Here is a 20,235-nt window from a genome sequence, read left to right on the forward strand (position 1 = left end):
AAGTTTCTTATATATTTCTTTCATATTGTCAGTTTACATTATATCAATACCTTCTATTACATTTCCCTTCACCACTAATGTGAGATATACACACACACACACACACACACACACACACACACACACATATCTATTAATATATAAAATGGTAATTCAATGAAAAGCATCTTGGACTAATACTAATTTAAATAGTTGATCCAGGATTTCAAACATTAATTTAAATAGACAATTATAGCAATTTTCCCTCCAGTGCAAGCCTGCATCACTCTTCCTTATCTCGCTCCTGGATCTGGCACCTAGATAATATACTTTAGCCATCAGAAAGCCTTAATTCATTGATTTTTTCATTTGGATGATAATATGTTCATTTTCAATTAATGAAAGGGCACTTATTAAGCTCTTTTTTGTGTAGGGAACTGTCGGACACTCTATGGATCAATTTAAATAAACCAAGCCATAGCTCACTCTTAAAATTTCACACTGAACATTAGGGCAAATAGATAGAAAGGACATTTAAAAGGGCAAACTTAAAAAGAAACAATACATAACAAAATGAGTCAAATTAAAACATAAGTGCTATACCTATTGATCAGAGTAGTATAGCTCGGTAAGGATGAATCAAAGCAAGTCTTTTATAGGATTTTCTGTGTGATAGATACTGCTTCATGGCAAGGTAGAATTTCAGGGATTATTTGTATGAGGAAGGCATTGTAAAATTCAGTGATCTGTTTTGGGGGGAATGTTGGTCATTGTATTTTGTTGGCAAAAAGGTACTGAAATGGGTTTAAGGTATAAAGATGAGTTTGATTTGATGTGAATGTGTATTAGTATAGTTGTTAGAAATATATATATATAAGTTAACTAATGTTTCTTGACTCTGGCTATATATGAAAATCATCTGAGATACTTTTAAAAAGTATTAATGCCTGCTCCACCCTCACCCAGGGACCTATTAAACCAGAATCACTGGAAGATTGAACCTGGGCATCGGTGTTTGTGGGAAAAAAAAAAAGGCTCCCTAGGTGATTCTAATGTGCAGCCAGGGTTGAAGATCATTGGGCTGCATCCATGTGTAATACTCTGAAGATATAAATGTGTTCTATATATTTCTAGGTAAGAGTGAATCCCATCTACCTGAAGCTGACGTTTCACTTTTGAAGCTAATTTCCTGTTGGAAAGACCAGTCTGTCCAGGTATGATATGGTTCATGTTCTTGAAGTTATTGGAAGAGTTCCTTGCTGCTGTGGTTCATTCATACTCCCCTTTACCTGAGAGTATACGTGAGTAGGTACTCTTGTCCTCACATATTTTCTTCCAGGGTATTTCATTTAATAGGACTAACGCAGAGACTAATAATGAGGGAAAAGTGGAAAATAACATGCAAGGATGAACCAAGTTAAGAGGCATGAATAGAAAGGGCTGAGGAAGGGATGTTTATGTTGTTACAGGTAACTTATTGCCCACTGAGGTTTCAGTTGGTGGCAGAAATGTCTACTATTTGATTTCAAAATTGGATATAAAAGTCCCTAGGCTTGCGAATTTGGTAGGTATAATTAGAAATAATTTTTCTATCATCTGTGAGCTGATATAGAGAGTTGGTTTCCTCAATGTCCAATTTAAGTCTTTCTTCTTCTTTTACGGATTTTTTTGTGGATAGCTTTGAACATTGTACAATAAATATCTGTGCATTGATTAGATGAATATTTATTGGAACTTTATTCTTCATGGGCTTAATAAATGTCAAATTTGCAAGACAAGAATAGCAATAATTCCAATTACAAATGGTTAATTTTGGTTACAGGAAAACAAAGAAAGTCAACTCAGAACAAATTATGGGGGCTGACACCATAAAACCAAATAAACACAGTTGGGATGGTTATTAAAGCCATGGCCTACATGATTTGCCCCTCGCCTAACCTCTTTCTTCATCATTCTCCCCCATTCTCACTAGCCACGTTGATCTGCTTATAATTTCCAGAACATACAAAGCTCATTTCCACCTCAGGACCTTACTATTCTCTCAGGCTGGAATTCTCATTTTTTCCATTCATCATTTGGGTATTTGCTCAAAAGCCAACTCCTCAGAGAAGTCTTCCCTGATCACTCCATCTAATATTGTCACCATACCTTGCTGCCCCATGCTCCAGTTACCATCACATTATCCAGTTTTATTTTCTTTGTTGTGTTTGCTTTCAGTGGAGATTATACCATTTTCTTTTTTTTGCTTGCTTATCTTCTGTCTTTTCACTGTAACAGAAGCTTGCTGAGAGCCGGGACTTTGCCTGTCTCACTCACCCCTTTCACCAGTGACAGTAGCCAGTCAATATATATTTAATGAATGACTGAATGGCTCTGCAAAAAGCATCTGTGATAATCAAATAAATATTAGTATATGTTGACTTTACCAGCATATTTACAGTCACCCTAAAAGAGTCTCTATCAAAGGTGGGATTTTTTTTCCCCCAGTAGCCAAAGAATTTCTCAACAGGGAAAACAATTCTTAAGGAAAAAAGAATTCAATCAAACAGTTATCCTGAGCTTCTCTAATTAAAGATCCTTTGTAGTTGTTCGTTTGACCTTAAAATAAATTTTAATGTGGTTTGGATATGTTTGGACAAATGGAACTTAAGGTTCTATGATTCTATGACCTTGTGTAAAATGCTGGTAGCAGGACAAATATTACTAGAGCATTTATTACTCACTCTGTACAAAGTTTAAGCTTCAAAATTCTCCTCTCATTTCTGCCACTAACCTGATGAATGACTCTGGAAGACAGGTTTAATTTGTTGATTATTTATTTTACTCATGTGTAAAGTGAGAATGAGAATTCCTGGGGCCCTCAGGAAAAACAGAGGCTCTTGCAAGTATCCATATAAATGCTTCATTAACCAATCCTCAAATTCCTTATAAAGCTGTTCATTTAAGCAGTTAGTCAAATCATGTTAATTTGAATCTGCTTTTTAATGTATTTTAGGAACACGAGGTGGTAATGGGATGGTTTTGTAAAAAAGAGCATAATCCTACTTCAGAAATTGAAGGGGGCGTACCTTTAAGGGAATGGGTAAGGATGAGTTAATTTCGCAGATGAATGAGTTTGTCTGGAGATTGTTTTTTGTTTCTCACACATGAAATATACACAACATAGAAATAAATGCTGGAGAAGCAAGAGCAGGTTTTGGGGTTGCTAACTTGAATGTCTCTGAAGCAGCACTAACATTCTTTGGATTTTATAATCTGACACTAGTGGGTGAAATCATGACATCCAGGCCTCCTGAGAGAAGTATTGCTATTCCAGGAGATGATGCAAGACATGAAAGGCTCATGTGAGCCTGAGTGTTGGGAAAATGCTTCTATACCAGAAAATCTGGACACTGAAACCACAAGCAGGCCACAGGGGCCCTTAAGAGTCTTTATAATACTCTGTGCTATTTTACAATACTTTGCTGTTTCAAGGTGTTGGTAGAAAACCATTAACATTTTTAGCTTGCTATGGCATAGTAATACTTCTAGTAAAAAGTATATGGCCCAGATGTGGCTCTCTTTCCCCAAACAATGGATTTTTAAACATTATTTTAAATCTGCACATTCCTTCATAAGCGTGTAATGCTTTGCATATCCGTCTTTTCAGGAAAACTGTATATGCATTTGGAAGACAGCTTTATAGCCATAGTGCTTTCAATTTCAGCTCAGTATTAACATCACAAAGTTATATAAAATAATGTCTACAGATTTTATATTTTGTTGGGAAAAACTCTATGCCTACTACCTATCTACAAAATTCATCTACTCTGTTTATATGCTAGAGACACTTAAGTACTGACAGTCAGAAACTATCATTAAATTTTACTTTCCATAGTGTATATTTTTAAAGTATACAATATCTATTTCAATTCCATTAGCCTGGTTTTAGGGCTCACTGTATACCAGATACTGGAACATTATTATATGCTTATATAAGTTGTACCATTTCTCTGTGTATTGACTTCACACTGAACACAAAGCGTATATTTTGAGTTTGTCTCCAATTGGGTATGTGCCATTCTGTATTCACTTTTAAGTTTTGTGGCTCTGAGTAACCTGCTCATTGTGGTTAATATGTTTCATTCTGCTGTTTCTGCTTCATCTTGCTTTTTAATGATACTCATATTGATTATTCCTGCAATATGCATTTGTAGTGACAAATATGTCAAAAAGTTTCAAAATTTAACAGGTAAAAACTGATATGGTCATGATATATAAATCTAATAATTAGAAATGTTAATTGAAGCTGCATAAATCCCTGTATTTTTTTAAGAAAGAATATTGATCCAAGTTGTTATAGAATATTATATCTAGTGGAAAGAGGACTTTCTAAATCACAGTTGTGAGAGGGCATCCATAATCCCATGGGAGCATATGGCCAAACTGCCCATTCTGAGGGATAGACCATAGTCTGGATGTACTACAGTTCTGAGGATTTCCTCTAATATCTTCCTGATTTTTATAGGTATGAACAGAAGCAAGTTCCATACAGCTTTCTGTGATTGAAAGCTCTCATCCTAGCCTCTCTCAGCATCACAGACTGTTTTATAAGTATGGACATGAAGTCCCAGAGAAGTACGTGACTTGTCAAAAGTTACATTTGTAGTAACTGTCATAGTCAAATCAGGAACTTGGACCTTCTCATGTCAGATTGAGAGCTCTGTTTACCACACCATTCATGTCTTGGAAGCAGTGCTATCAAATAAATGTGTGGCAAAATTAAAATGACATAAATTCGGTGTTGTAAAATTGTCCATGAATAATTAATACAGGTTACCCATCATAATATCTACATGATAAGCATGATTCACTTATTGTGATATAGAATAGTATATGTTACTAGATATCATAGCTAATAGTTAATATACAATGTATCTCAGCATATGGTAGATATTAATAAGCATGACTCATCAGTATCATAATGTGTAGAATTCTATGTTGTGTTCATGGCATGCAACAGCTTTCACAGTGTTGAGTATCTCCTCACATGATGTAAGCATTATGTACCTGTATTGTGACAGGCAGTACTACAGTGTTAATAGATTTGGTAAGCAATAGGAAAATCATATCATTCATTAGCCTTTTTTCATGACCCAACCAAGCATCTGACTGGACAAGAATAGGGGGATGATCAGTGATCACGCAGCTCCTCTGATACTTTCAGGAAACTCCCTATATTTAAAACTCTAGAATAGAGTTTAGAACCCAGTTCCTTCTACTCCTGTAGTTTACCTAGCATCTGCCATCAGCAAAAACTCTCAAGTGTCCCTGGAACTTAAAGGTCTCACATGCTACCAGGACACATAAAAGGGACTAAATACATATTTAAATGAATACCTACTCTGTTTTGGGCATTAGCATCTCTTGATCACCAGTTTCAGTGGTGTTGTCCCAAAGCTCTAGCTCTAGGCATCCTATGGGTAGACTGGGAATAAGGCAGAGGGGACGATGGCAATTATGGAACATGAGTCATCTTGACAGAGGATAGGCTTTTGAAGGGAAAAGAGTAGGCATTGGGACATGGCTATGTTAAAGGTTTAACTATCAGCCAGGGGAGGATATTGGAAAGGTGTCCCAAGTTCATCTAGATCAGCAGTGCCCTTCCTTTTCTCTCACCAGTTCAGGTCTTGGCTTTCCTTGAACTCTACCTAACTCCTGGACCTTACCTCATCTCTTACCAGGAAGGGGCTAAGGTACTGTCACTGGCTTTTTACTGAGATGTAAGAGTATAGAACCTTGGGAGGACATATACTACTAAGGACATAGAATCAGGGGTTAGAAGGCCTGTCCACCATGTCTGTGTGGAACTTGGGATGTCACATCCCAGGTTCTTCATTTTTAAAAACATATTGGATTAGATGCCCTGTGCTAAATATCTCCCTTCCCCTTCCCTCAACCACAGGTCCTTGACTGGGTAGGTACAATAATCAGAAGGCAGGCTTTGCAGTATTTTAAGCCATGTAAAACCATATACACATACACACAGTTTAGTGAGATTTACTATTAAAGTCTTGTCTTTAACTTTCTGTATTCAACCTAGTTTAAATCAAGGGTTTTTAGCTAAATCGTGTTTTAGAGCTAGACATTGAGGTACTAAACCTGTCTTTCAGAACAATGTGATATATTAAAAGTTTCTTTATCTTCTGGTATAAATGAAAATATTTTATGAGAAAGAATTGAGAACTCCCTTTAAACTTTCCTTTTACATTCTCTTGAGGTTTTTTTAAAAGAACAGTATGATGATTTGGGTGCCAATTTTCAGTAACTGCATTTCAATTGTTTCAGATGGTAATTTTCGTGGAATGGAGCATTCCAATTTATGTGAGACTTATTCAAATCAAAATTCTAGACTTTGGGTTTTATATAAGACTCCAAGCATTTATGATAACACTAAAAATAATTCATTAAAAAAAGAAAAAAACTTTACAGGTAACTGAAGCAATACAAGCTGTTCTTTTGGCGGAAGTTCAACAGCACATGAAAACCTTAAGAAAGACTCCAGTCGACAGTGAACCAGTGTCGGTGGCAGAGAATGGTGACTATGAGATGACACAGATCCTGCCAAAGACTGAATGGGCCAAGGAGCCAGAGTTACAGTGTATTACAGACACTTTGCCTCTGCAAAGTAAGTGCAAAATTTATTGGTATGCTCTTTCATCAGAACTTTTTCTACTACTCAGAACATTTTGAGAATGAGTTCAGAATGTATCATTTCTGCAAAAACCAAGCCAAGTGCCCTGTTTCTGACCTTTTCTGCTATCAGTTTCCTCATATGTCAAGTTTCTAATTCTAAATTCTATTATAATTAATAAATTCTTTACAGAACAAAATTTATGTTATTTATTAAAATGTTTTAAAGTTAAGTCAGTAAAAATGAAAACAGAACTAACAGTAATAGCTTAATGGGACATACATTATAAGGATACCCTGATAATAATGGGTCCTAAATTTGTTTTCATTTGATACCATGGTAATAGCCATGTGCCATTTTTTTTTTCTTTTCTGGGAGTAAGAAATGTACTACAAACTAAAATTGCACTGTTTTACAGTTGGACCACTTGATTCTTTCTATAACAAATTTTATCATTGTAACTTTATAATCATAGTGTTTATGGTTTTGACTAGCAACTGAATCAAAATTTCTGCTGTAAAATGTCATCTGATTTTTCAGCCTGTTAGTTGTGACTTAAAAATGAAAATTAAAAAACAGTAAAAAATCATTAAGTAAAAATTTGATTTTCAACTTCATTAGTAAGGTTTTGATGAACAAATGAATTTATAATACAATTAAATATATATATTTGTCAGGAAAACATGTTACAAATTGACATGTTTCAGGTTGAAAGAGATTTTTATTTGGGACTCAGAGAAATGTTGCTATATTTAAAATGTTAACTCTTAAAACAGGTGTCATTCTTAAAAATGCATTATATTTATTTCTTATTATTTTTATAAGATTACTGACTAGAGAGCATTATGTAGTGAGAGAGTATATGCAGCAGGAAAAGGCTTTTTCAGTAAAGGGCAAAGATCAAAATAGAATATTTTCTAATGCCAACACAGTCAGCAAGGCTGGTAAATTCAGTAAGTAATTTGTTAAAACTCAGTGGCAATTTCAAGTCGTTTGTTTACTTGTTGTCAAGAAATTAGCTTTAATTATCTGGCAAATTCACCCACTTTAAGACACTTCTTTTTGATCATATCACAAAATTGTAGTTGTAGTACACCTTTCAAGCAAGAAGTAGAAAAATTCCTTTTTAAATTAATTTTCAATGACTATATTTGTGTTCTTGATTCACTTGAAGAGGCACCTGTAGTGTCATTTAGTAGGTTTCTTCCAACTCTCCAAAGACAGCTAGTGTGTTCATCATGTGTTAACTCGCATTAGGTGGTATTTCTGTGCCTTATCCATAAACTTTATTTATTTATTTTTAGCATCTTTATTGGAGTATAATTGCTTTACAATGGTGTGTTATTTTCTGCTTTATAACAAAGTGAATCAGTTATACATATACATATGTCCCCATATCTCTTCCCTCTTGCATCTACCTCCCTCCCACCCTCCCTATCTCACCCCTCTAGGTGGACACAAAACACGGAGCTGATCTCCCGGTGCTATATGGCTGCTTCCCACTAGCTATCTATTTTATATTTGGTAGTGTATATATGTCTGTGCCACTCTCTCACTTTGTCACAGCTTACCCTTCCCCCTCCCTGTATCCTCAAGTCCATTCTCTAGTAGGTCTGGGTCTTTATTCCCATCTTGCCCCTAGGTTCTTCATGACCTTTTTTTAATTTATTTTATTTTTTTTTTTAGATTCCATATATATGTGTTAGCATATGGTATTTGTTTTTCTCTTTCTGACTTACTTCACTCTGTATGACAGATTCTAGGTCCATCCACCTCACTACAAATAACTCAATTTCGTTTCTTTTTATGGCTGAGTAATATTCCATTGTATATATGTGCCACATCTTCTTTATCCATTCATCTGTTGATGGACACTTAGGTTGCTTCCATGTCCTGGCTATTGTAAATAGAGCTGCAATGAACATTTTGGTACATGACTCTTTTTGAATTCTGGTTTTCTCAGGGTATATGCCCAGTAGTGGGATTGCTGGGTCGTATGGTAGTTCTATTGGTAGTTTTTTAAGGAACCTCCATACTGTTCTCCATAGTGTCTGCATCAATTTACATTCCCACCAACAGTGCAAGAGTGTTCCCTTTTCTCCACATCCTCTCCAGCATTTAATGTTTCTAGATATTTTGATGATGGCCATTCTGACTGGTGTGAGGTGACATCTCATTGTAGTTTTGATTTGCATTTCTCTAATGATTAATGCTGTTGAGCATTCTTTCATGTGTTTGTTGGCAATCTGTATATCTTCTTCGGAGAAATGTCTATTTAGGTCTTCTGCCCATTTTTGGGTTGGGTTGGTTTTTTTTTTTGATATTGAGCTGCATAAACTTTAGTGTCTAACTTATCCCTTGGCCCATAGTCCTCATTTCTGGGTGAGAAATTCATGGTAGGCTATCAAGGTGAAACTTTTTATGAGTTTTGCTATCACATGACTTACCCATTACTTGAAGTTTCACCAGATTGGGTCCTGTTCTGTCCCCAGTTAGTTCTCGGATATAAGAATTATTAACTCTATGGAACTCAGTCTTACTATGACTAAAAAATCTGGATCTTAATAAATATTATCTTTTGATCATTATTGAGTGGTCCTTTGCCAGTGTTAAAAGAAAATTTAGAGTTAGCTTGTGATAAGAATTGGAACACAAAAATATTAAAGCTACTTTATATGTTGGTGGGTGAAATTTAGAATATTTTATTTAAAATAAATATAACATATTCACAAAATAATGAGCATATATTTTCCTGGGAAATATTCCCTGTAGGAAAATATTAACTACAATTGCAATTAAATAGGAAGCAGATAAGCATTGAAGAGGAAAATTTCCAAGCAATATTATATTGGATATTAACATTGCCATTTTTTCCCCTTTTGGAAAAAACTATTTTTTAAACTAGTCAGAGGAACTAAGTAAAATTATAAGAAAAGTTTTAGACCTTTATTAGTGGTATATACTGCATTACTTCATGGAATTTTTAAAAATAAATAAGTAAAAAGCTATTTTATTTATTTCAAATGTCCTGATTTAAAGGTTAAGAAGATGGTGTATGTGCTATTCACCAGAGATGATTATTCTTCAAATGTTATTGGGAGATTTACTTAACCCCAGTGTCACTGAAACATACATCATTTTATCAAATATTCTTAGGATAAATGGTTTATGTTGTTTGATTTTATCAGGTCCTTGTTCATTTCTCCTCTGTGAGCTCCCCATTCCCCCATCTTTTTTTTCTAATTTCTTTTATTCTTTCTTGGTTCCTTGATTTCTTGATACATCTTATTTGTAAATCATTTGGAAAGTAATAGATGATTGTTTTTTTGTACAGACACTCATAAACTTCTTTTATGCCAGGGTAGATTATGTTTGGTTTATTAGCATTATGGTAATATGACAATAATAGTCATAAGGAAAAAATAATATTAACAACAACAAAAGTTATTACATTCTTAATATGCTCTAACACTAGGCTAAGTAATTTAGGAATGTTAGCTCACTTTTTCCTTTTATTTTCACATGATCCACATGAACCCTAAGGCTCTGTTTCCAATATTTGAGTTGTCTGTGTAAACAATTTTACAGTTTTTAAAAAAATGTCCATGTTCATAGAATTGAAGTCACAAAGTACAACTGAAAAGAACTACTCTCTGAGAAAGAGAGATTCCCATGGTGCTACCTAGGCTTTTCCTGACATAAGTCTCTGTTTATGTTCAGGTTGACATACTAATTATGTATCTTTCTCATATACATAAAAATAAATAATATTTCAAAAAAAGTTCATCACCATACTAGCTATCTTGAAAGCCACTGGTGCTGACACGCTTCCTATTAGTATTCCATTTTTTAAATGAATAAACTGGACTTACAGGAGGTATGTGCCTTGTCTACAGTCACAAAATTACTAAAAACAAGGAAACGAGCCCAGATATTCTCTTAAACACTGTGTTCTTATCCAATAAGCTACATTTTCCATACTGGCAGCATGAAGGAAATTTGCTCTAAATCAGCTTGGTCTGAAAATTGAATAATTTATCGAGTGGTTTTCTTAGATTTTTATTCCCTTCTCATAAATCATACTTTCTATTAACAAAGAAAATGCAGAGTGTTCAATCATTGCCATCTCAGCCCTTTTAATAAGGAAAATCACCAGGTTCCTTGAACTGTTTGTACATGAGGTGCAAATCAGTAAAGTGAGAACTGAAGCATAATATATGTTTGAACTTTATAATTTTGTATCTTATTTTTCAGTGTTTCACTTGTTACATTTCACAGCGTGTATTTTATTTGAGGTCTTAAGATTTGTGAATCAGTATTTTATGGGAGAGTGGTGGATTTTATCTGAGTTTACATTTTTATAACGATTGCACTGCTATCTTCCTTGAATCTCTTTAATAAGAAATTGTGTAATTAACACTCACATTTAAGGCTAAGATTCATTGCTTTAAAAAACAGCAGTGGTTTCTATTATTAAAATGCATTTGAAAGTTATTTCCTTTAACTTTTTTTTTAATGTTATTTGGATCAGTTTAAACAAGTATTCTAAATTGTTCCATTAAACGAATTGCTTGAAATACAAATGGAGGCTTTGTAGATAAAACTGTCACCTTAGAATTACTGGCTGAATTTAAATTCACGTTAAACTGTGTGGTTGTGAAGATGATGCATCAGATATGGGTACTGCAAATAATCTTTATTATGTGCACAATTTTTAAAGTTTTATCTGCAAAATTAAATAATGAAAATGTCCTCTTTAAGTAAAACCATTATTTTGTAGTAAATAAACATATATTCAACAGAAAAGTTTTATGGTCCTGGTGGCCATCAGTAGAAGGACTGGCTTGGGACAGTCTTCATCTGCCTGCTGAATTTCTCAGAAGGAAATCTGTCTAGTTGTAGAAAGGCTTTGAAACACAGTGTCTGACTGCCTCACAGGGAAACTCTTTCTTGACCATCTTTAGTTATGGTAAATGCATCTTCCACCTCCACCTTTGTCTTAAGGCTAAGTGAGAAGGCCAATGCATTCTTCTTTATAGCCACAGAAGTCATTTAGGAAAGATCTGTGTAAGGCGAGTGAGCAAGGAGTAGAGAAGTAATGAGGGATCGTCATAGAATGCCTTGTGTATCAGAGTGAGGTCCTAGGCTTTCTCTCTGAGTGAGACGGGAAAATAGCTGAGCAGACAAAGGGCACATATTTTAATGGGATCTCATTGCCTGAAGTTCAGGGCCCTGGACAGAAGCTGGAAGACCAGTTGGGAGGCCATATAATGCTAATGCAGATGATGGCAACCTGGAACAAATATGGCGGCTTGGATGGAGAAGATGAGAAGTGATCAGATTCTGAATGCATTTGAAGGTATAGCTGACAGTGTTTGCTGACGAATTGGATATGGAGGAGTGAAATAATGAAAATCTATACTTGCATTTTTTCAAACAAAAATATCCTTGATACAAAGATTGACCCTGGTATCCTGATTTGAAACCTACGTCGGTTAGTGTAGTGTCGCATAGGACATTCCAGGTATGCTGAAGGAGAGTAGAAGACTCACTTCAGAGAAGGCTGACTCTGCTATGTTCAGTTTCAAGTGTCCCTGCTTAGATGACCTACAGATTTTATTTTCTAGTATTAACTAAACTAACTCTCAGAAAATGAGTAAAATTTCCTGCCAAGAAACTACAGATTGAAGATAATTCTAATAATGCAAGCTTAAGCAAATAAGATGTAAATGGCATTGTCATGTGTGTGTGTGTGTGTTAATGTCCTCCTTTTGAAATTTTAATTTTTGTGTACGTTTTATTTTTTATTATTATTTTTTTTACATCTTTATTGGAGTATAATTGCTTTAAAATGGTGTGTTAGTTTCTGCTTTATAACAAAGTGAATCAGTTATACATACACATATGTTCCCATATCTCTTCCCTCTTGCGTCTCCCTCCCTCCCACCCTCCCTATCCCACCCGTCCAGGTGGTCACAAAGCACCGAGCTGATCTCCCTATGCTATGCGGCTGCTTCCCACCAGCTATCTATTTTACGTTTGGTAGTGTATATATGTCCGTGCCACTCTCTCACTTTGTCACAGCTTACCCTTCCCCCTCCCCATATCCTCAAGTCCATTCTCTAGTAGGTCTGTGTCTTTATTCCCGTCTTACCCCTAGGTTCTTCATGACATTTTTTTTCTTATATTCCATTTTTTGTGTTAGCATATGGTATGTGTCTTTCTCTTTCTGACTTACTTCACTCTGTATGACAGACTCTAGGTCCATCCACCTCACTACAAATAACTCAATTTCGTTTCTTTTTTATGGCTGAGTAATATTCCATTGTATATATGTGCCACATTTTCTTTATCCATTCATCCAATGATGGACACTTAGGTTGTTTCCATTTCTGGGCTATTGTAAATAGAGCTGCAATGAACATTTTGGTACATGACTCTTTGAATTATGGTTTTCTCAGGGTATATGCCCAGTAGTGGGATTGCTGGGTCGTATGGTAGTTCTATTTGTGTACATTTTAGAGTGGACTTAATGTGGATATACTAATAGCATGTATATTGTTTATAAACAAACATACATATATTGGTGATGCGTGCATCAAATTCTTCCTTGCTATTTTCTGCAAGAAAGTATCCCAACCACAGCCTTGGGTGGAATCAGAAGGCAGATATGATAAGCTTTTGGGTATGCAGGGTTGGTAACTTGATATAGTATATTGCACACTGTGCTGTCTCCAAAACTTTGAATACATCTTTATGCAACACTCCTCTATGCCTCTGTGTACTGATCCAAGAGTTGGTGGTACACAGAGAACTAACTGAAAATCCCCAGTCGAAGACCATAAACTAGCATCAAGATAACCATAAGTGTGTCAGAAGCCACGGAATAGTCTGCAGGAGCGCATCACAGAGGTACTTAACCCAGACTTTGAGGTCAAGAAAGTTTCTTAGAAGAACAGTTGCCTAATGCAAGACTTGAGAGATGAACATGATTTAGCCAAGCAAAAATAGTTGGAGTGGGAGAAGTCAGCTGTTTGCTAAGATCACTAAAGCCACGTAATCCCTTTTCTTCCTCGAAAGAATTATCTGCTCCATACATGCATAAATGAGGAACCTGAATATTAGAAAGAAACCCGTATGTCCTTAACTCCTCTGGAGAATATCTGTGTCCTCTTTGAATCTCATTGTGCCAACGCCTTTCTCTCCTAACCCTCAGCCTTCCAGAATAACAATGATAGTGATAGTGATGATAATAACAGCTAACACGGATATGGCTGAATATGTTCTAAGTGCCTCACATACCTTAAATCATTTGATCCAGGCAACAATTCTGTGGGGATAGGTAGTATTGTTATACCCATTTTATTGATGAGAAAACAGATACAAAGAAGTTAAGCAACTTTCCCAAGGTCTTATTACCAACAAACAACAGAACCAAGAGTCAAACCCAGGCAGTCTGACATCAAAGTCTGGGTTCTTCATTACTATCTGGCATTGCCTTCCAAGTAATCACTATTTTCCTTCATTATTTCTTAATTCAGCAAATATTTACCAAGTGGCTCCTATATGACAGTTACAGAGATAGGTATAACCCGTGTTGGGGATCACAAGGCAGCAAAACCCCAGATATTTGGCAGAGCAATGGAGGAAAATACTCTCTTGAATCAAGTAATCAGCAAATATCAAATACGTAATTTCTACTAAACTTTGGATGAGACACTGTAAGCTATTTCACTAAAGATGTACTTAATACTAAGACTTTTGTTTGGAATATAAATTTATATGAATATAAGTCTTAGTGTTAAAAAGTAAAAGGCTTTATGCCTGGGAACTGGCAATGCCAACCAGTAAATGTTAGAAATGAAAAGATTCGGCATATACATATCAGTCAGAAAGGGGAAGGGTTAGCAGTATATGAGGAAGAGAAGAGGAAAGTGAAATTTTCATTTTAATAGATTAATTTGAACAATGTAATAGGCTTAACTGACTTAAAAAGCAAGATATTCATGTTAGATGATGATGATTTTACATATGACAAGCAAATAATTTACCACCTAGAGTACACTACATACCTTTCAAAAAACACTGTTGCCTTTGGGTTTAATATATGTTCTGTCTTATTTTTAGCTTCTTGTAAAATAGGTGGAGAAATTTTATCATTTCCCTTTTCCCCATATAAATTCTTCTGAACTCCTCCACTGCCTCTGCCCTCTCTGTATCATCTTAAAGATTGCATCGCCTTAGAAAGACTGATAGAGCTCACTGCTCTTTTTACCAGAGAGTTTCATCTTTCACAGAGATTGAGATTGATGACTTTCATCTTGGCATACGAAGAACTAGAGTATTGCATCGTCTTTTTTCCTCATGAGCAATCAGAATGCCAACCTGGCCCAGCTGGGCAGAGACGGTAGCATCAAGGAATTGAGTTAAATAGTTCCTTGGTAACAGTTGTGCAGGCACCAACTTTATTGATTATTGTCTGCATACCCATTTAAAGTTATTGACAAAGGAAAAGTGATCTAGATTCTGTTGCTGCAATCAATGTGTTCTGCACTATTGTTCTCCAAACTGAGACTGGCTTCCCAACACTGACCTCTCAAGGACGGGGTTGGGTCTATTTATCTTTTTCCCTCCCATCACCTGGGATGGTCCTTCACCTAGTAGCTGGTAATAAGTGATTATTGAGTGGATGGATGAATAGATGGACCACGGGGTAGCTTGTACTAAAGATCCAGCCAACTCCTAATTAGTAAAAGAAAAAGACAAGGAAAATCAGCTGATTGCTTTTCTTTAGCAGCCAGATATAGTCTTGAATATACACATGAAAACTGTTTTCTAAACATCATCATCCCAGGATCATGTGTATGCACATAAGCTGACAAAAAAATTAAAAATAGACACATGAATTAGTCTAGCTTGTAACTATTCAGAAAACTTCTTTCCTGATGGTTGATTATTTGGCACTTCACTACTCATTTTGTCATGATCTGGTTTCAGTCTGATGTTTTTAGAGAGCCCGGAGACTTGCCTGAAACTCATCTTCTTATTCTTCATTCAGCTACCGCTTCTCCAGGGAAGTGTTTAAAGAGCTGCTGTGTCAAACACTATTTCCTCAGTATTTGGATTCACATCCTGGGTTCTGACTCATCTGCCTCTCTTTGGATTTCTGGCTCACTCGTGATCTCCTGTAGCCAACAGCCCTTAACACTGCTAACCTGGGGTTCTGCTTACAGCCTGGCTCACTTGAGTCAGCCTCCTCCTTATTGACTCCATTCCTACTTCTGAGCCTGGCACTTTGTGTGATATTAGTTCCTCCATCTAATGCAATTCCATTAGCCAATACAGATATGCATTCCTAGTTCTGGAAATAATTTTGATATAACTAAATTCCTTGAGAGAAAAAGCACGGGTTTAGTCAGCTTTGTGTTCTCAGCAGATAGTACAGTGTCTGGCAAATGGCAAGGCAATTGCTAGAGAAATGGTGGTTGATGGAAAAAATATCCATGTGTTCTCATGTCGTTGGAATACCCCATTCCATCAGAATTTCATTCACCTTGCTGGCGCGACCGTTATTTTTCCATTTTAACTTGCCAATATATCTGCCCAACTTTCATCCTTGGAACAATTTGAATAACTTCAAAACATCTCTTATTAAGCACTATGTCAAAAGTTCAATGTAACGTACTCAAATTTTTTATTACATCATTTTATACATTTCTTGTATATCCTTCTAAATAGTCTATATCATCTAGCACTCTAATTGTTTATTTATTTGCCTTTCTTTCCCACCTCTCTGAACTCCTTGAGGGCAAAAGTTGGAACTTATTAATCTTGTGCTCCTAGCAGCTAATGCACCACGTGGCCCATGATGGGTGCTCATTAAATGTTTGTTGCCTGTGTGAGTGGAGGAATGATAAATGACAGTGACAGACATGTATCAAAGAACTCTGGTCTAAGGCAAAATGGAAGAAATGCTAAATAATATGTTAATCGTCTGTAGGTAGGAGAATGGAAAAAATCATTATAGGGATGATGGCTTTCTTCTAAAGTGTTAATCCAGAAGCATTTCTTCAAATTTATTTATTTAGTTCTGGGGTAATTTATCTGTCTGTAGAGCTATCAGGAAAAATTAATGCCGACAGATGCTTGAAGGCAAAAAACAAGGCAACCCCGGAGAACAAGCCACAAGAAATGAAGACAGCTGTTTCAAAGAAGAGTTGTTCCTTTTTTTTCCTTTTACCTGATGCAGATGAACATGGGCCCTGGTGTTTCTCAACTCTTTCAGTCCTAAAATGGACTGAAATATTGCTAATGTTTTGTAATGTTCCCTTTCTAATTCTAAAATGAAGTTCATAAGTAATATAACCTATCTACACAAATAATTTTTACACAATTTAAAGGATAAAAAACAAAGAGTAAGAAATTTATAATAAAAATATGTTAGTAAGTAAAAGCTTGGGCATAACTGTACTAAAAGAAAGAATAAAATGCTGACCAGGAAACATTTCACTGCTGAGAATATGACAGCTGCCAATGCAGTCCCTGCACACGCATGGTGGTGCTGTCAGTGACATGGGTGTCCAGATGGATTTTTCTTGGTAAGGTTCTGGACAACATCAGTGAAATGTGGCCATTCTTTGACATACAAGGTTAGTGTCCTTCCTAGAAAATTGGAGGTATAATCAAAACCTTGAAAGATCCCTGTGTGTAAAATTAAGTTAGGTTCTGGACTCAAGAAATTATAAGCAGGGCTTTCCCTTCCAGGAACGTCCAGTGGAAATTTTGGAAACCATGTGAAATATCAGGACAATTTTTTCATTGCGAAGGACCGTCCTGAACACTGCTGGACATCTGGCAGTTCTGGTCCCTGCCCACTGAATGCCAGTGAGTGTCTCCACAATCATTGAGGAAACCAAAGGTCCCTTGTCTCAGCAGTTTCCAAAGCCTTCCTCTAGGGGGCAGTACCAACCTTGCTGACAACCAAAGCCTTCAGAAAGGGATTCTATACATTCTGATGCTTTTCTTTGTTTCTATCCTTCTCCCCTTTTGAAAATGCACAGGGAGGTGACGGAATTAGGAACCCCCAACTAACTCAAGAAGTTCCTTCCTTAGCCCCGCATTGTTTGCTCCTTCCTTTGTACTCCACCCATGTTGTTTCTACATTGGCCATTGTACTTCCAAGGATGTGTAGTAAATCATCTGATTGCAGTTCTGTCTCCTCCATTAGAAAAAAGAACTTCTTGTTCTATCCTTTCACTCTCCTCTTTGTGTCCTCGAACGCTGGCTCTGGGCCTGGCATAGTCAGTTTTGTTTTGTGTTTCTAATGCCATCTTAACATCTGCTTCTGGGAGGACCCAACTGACACCAGTGGGAAAGAACTTGACGCAGAAAGGGTATTTCAGGCAAAAGGAATAACATGAAGACAGACACAGAGGAATACAATGTGGTCTAGTCAGGAAATAGGGGTAAATTTGGTGTGGGCAGGGTATAGGAGATGAGGATGCTCCAGTCTGGATCCAGAAGGTGAGACCTAGAATGTAAAGGATCTGGCAATGGGCTTTTTCTTGAAAGATAAAGGGAGCCATTACAAATTATTTTAAGAGGAGAAGTGAGGCATTTCCAGTGCAAAGTAGACAGTGAATAGAGCAGGAGCTGCAAAGAATCCTTGTTTCCAAATTTTGTCAGAATACCTCTCTGTTTGGTATTCATTTGTAAAGCAATACTTATTTTCCTTAAAATTTTTATCACCTCTTCACGAAATTAGGTTATTTAGACAGAACATTAGTGCTTTATCTCACATAGAGAAAGAAAGTATGTTCACATTACATAGAGGAGAGAAATTCTGTCTCCTTGCTTTTAGACCAAATGACACTGAATGTTCTTCAGGACCATCAGAATCCAGGTCACGTTAGTAACACCTTCAGAGTTGCTGTGGTTCTTGGTGCTAATTTGAAGTTATTTCTTTTTCTTTACATTTGGTCACTATCTCAATCTCGCATCCATCTGAGTCAGTTCTTAAATTTTTCCCAACTCGTATTTGTACAATACTTGGTCTGATTTCTCAGTTGTTTTGGATGCATTTGGATCACTTAACATAGATTGACAAGTTTGGGTTTCACCATTCATTCCATTTTTCGTTTCTCTGTGTATGGATTTATGTAGACATTATTGACCTCCTTTTCTATCAACATCCTTTACTGAAACATTAAGTAAGACCAGGCTTATTAAGTCTTTGCTATTAGACATTTTCCAGGAATAGGATATATTACTTCTCTTTACCATTTAAAAAAAAAAAAAACCAACTTGATTTAATGAATAGAATTTTAGCAAAGCAAGGTAACTTTGAGATGTGCTTTTTCATGTGTTTATATTAATAACCAATGAATAATTTCAAAGGTTAAACTTCATGATCTATCTCTTCAAGTCATCTACTTAAGTCTAGAGTCATTACATCACCTGCTTCCCTTATGCCATTGATTTAGTTTCTTTCAAACTGCTGAGATTGGGCAGTATCATTTATTTTTTATATGACAGACTCTGTACTATGAAACAGAGTTTCAGAAGGTAATGGCACAAATACCTGTAATGCAGTATAGAATAGCCTACTCACCTGTGTGAATCAGTAAGTTATCCACTAAAACTTGTCTGAGGTTCTCATAGTGCTGAAAGAAAATGAAAGGTTTTAATCAGTCTTTTTTTGTAGCAAATAAGTCGGGAGAATTTAGTAGTACTCAGATACCATAATGTGTCTGTGTCTAATGCTGAGGAATGCAAAGGAGTTTTTAGAATTTTCTTAGGTCTCTCCTGTTTCAAGCTCTCCAAATTATCTAGAGTCTATTCATAATGTACTGTGCAGAAATGTTCATTTCAGGACTGCCAAAATATCTGTTTTACCATTATTTTCAGAAACTAAAAAAAATAAATAAGTGGATTATTTTCAAATAAAGTAAGCCTTTGCCCATTTCAATGAAAGGAAAACTAGGGCATGAAAGACTTAAGTACCTTTGCTATGTTGATATGACTTGTTGGAAAATGGTCTTAGACTAAATTGCACGCTCTTATTTGCTAATCTCAGATTCTTTTCTGTAAATCATAGTCATGGGGCATCATGTACAGGATGGAATTTATAAAAGAGCAAGCTCACTTATTTATTCAAATTGATGTGTTTCCCTCTAGCTAAATTCCTAGGAGGATGTTGCCATTTTTATGTTTCCAGTGGCTCATTTTAAAGGAAAATATGTTACACGTTTAAAAAAATGAGTTAAACTATTTCTACTGTTAATGGCAATCCACGTTATGATATTCATATTATAAAAACCAACTCTTAGTCAAAAATATAGTTTGATGAATGTAGTATGTTTATAAATTGAAGATAGTGTTTTCATTTCTTCCATGGTAAAGTTGCTTTAAATATTGGTTTATTATACATATTCACATGTATTACAAATATTTCCAGTAAGCAAACACAAATCATTTTTATATTTAGCATTTAAAATGTATCTTAACTTGAACATTAAATCATCTATTAAATATTCAATTAAACTGGGTTTTGATCCATTTTTAAAAATTAGTGGTCAGGTATT

At 35.7% G+C, this 20,235-nt stretch overlaps 2 protein-coding genes across 14 annotated transcripts in view; one reads left to right on the top strand and one right to left on the bottom strand.

The window, feature by feature from the left end:
- Positions 1 to 20,235, bottom strand: part of LOC307181738 (uncharacterized protein) — an 817,010-nt gene that overhangs the window by 118,443 nt on the left and 678,332 nt on the right. For all 12 annotated transcript variants that reach the window (XR_013827019.1, XM_079912525.1, XM_079912522.1 and 9 more), the window contains one exon: positions 19,263 to 19,314. The gene's annotated coding sequence lies outside the window, so the exon portion shown is untranslated. The remainder of the gene's footprint in view (positions 1 to 19,262; positions 19,315 to 20,235) is intronic.
- WDR72 (WD repeat domain 72) overlaps positions 1 to 20,235 on the top strand; it is a gene marked incomplete at its 5' end in the record, with an annotated part of 189,676 nt that overhangs the window by 108,490 nt on the left and 60,951 nt on the right. For both annotated transcript variants that reach the window (XM_079912516.1, XM_079912517.1), the window contains 2 exons: positions 1,114 to 1,193; positions 6,451 to 6,646. In XM_079912516.1, coding sequence (XP_079768642.1) covers positions 1,114 to 1,193; positions 6,451 to 6,646 — 276 coding nt within the window. The remainder of the gene's footprint in view (positions 1 to 1,113; positions 1,194 to 6,450; positions 6,647 to 20,235) is intronic.

This window comes from Stenella coeruleoalba, assembly GCF_951394435.1.
Source record: "Stenella coeruleoalba genome assembly, chromosome: 2".
Classification (NCBI taxonomy): domain Eukaryota; kingdom Metazoa; phylum Chordata; class Mammalia; order Artiodactyla; family Delphinidae; genus Stenella; species Stenella coeruleoalba.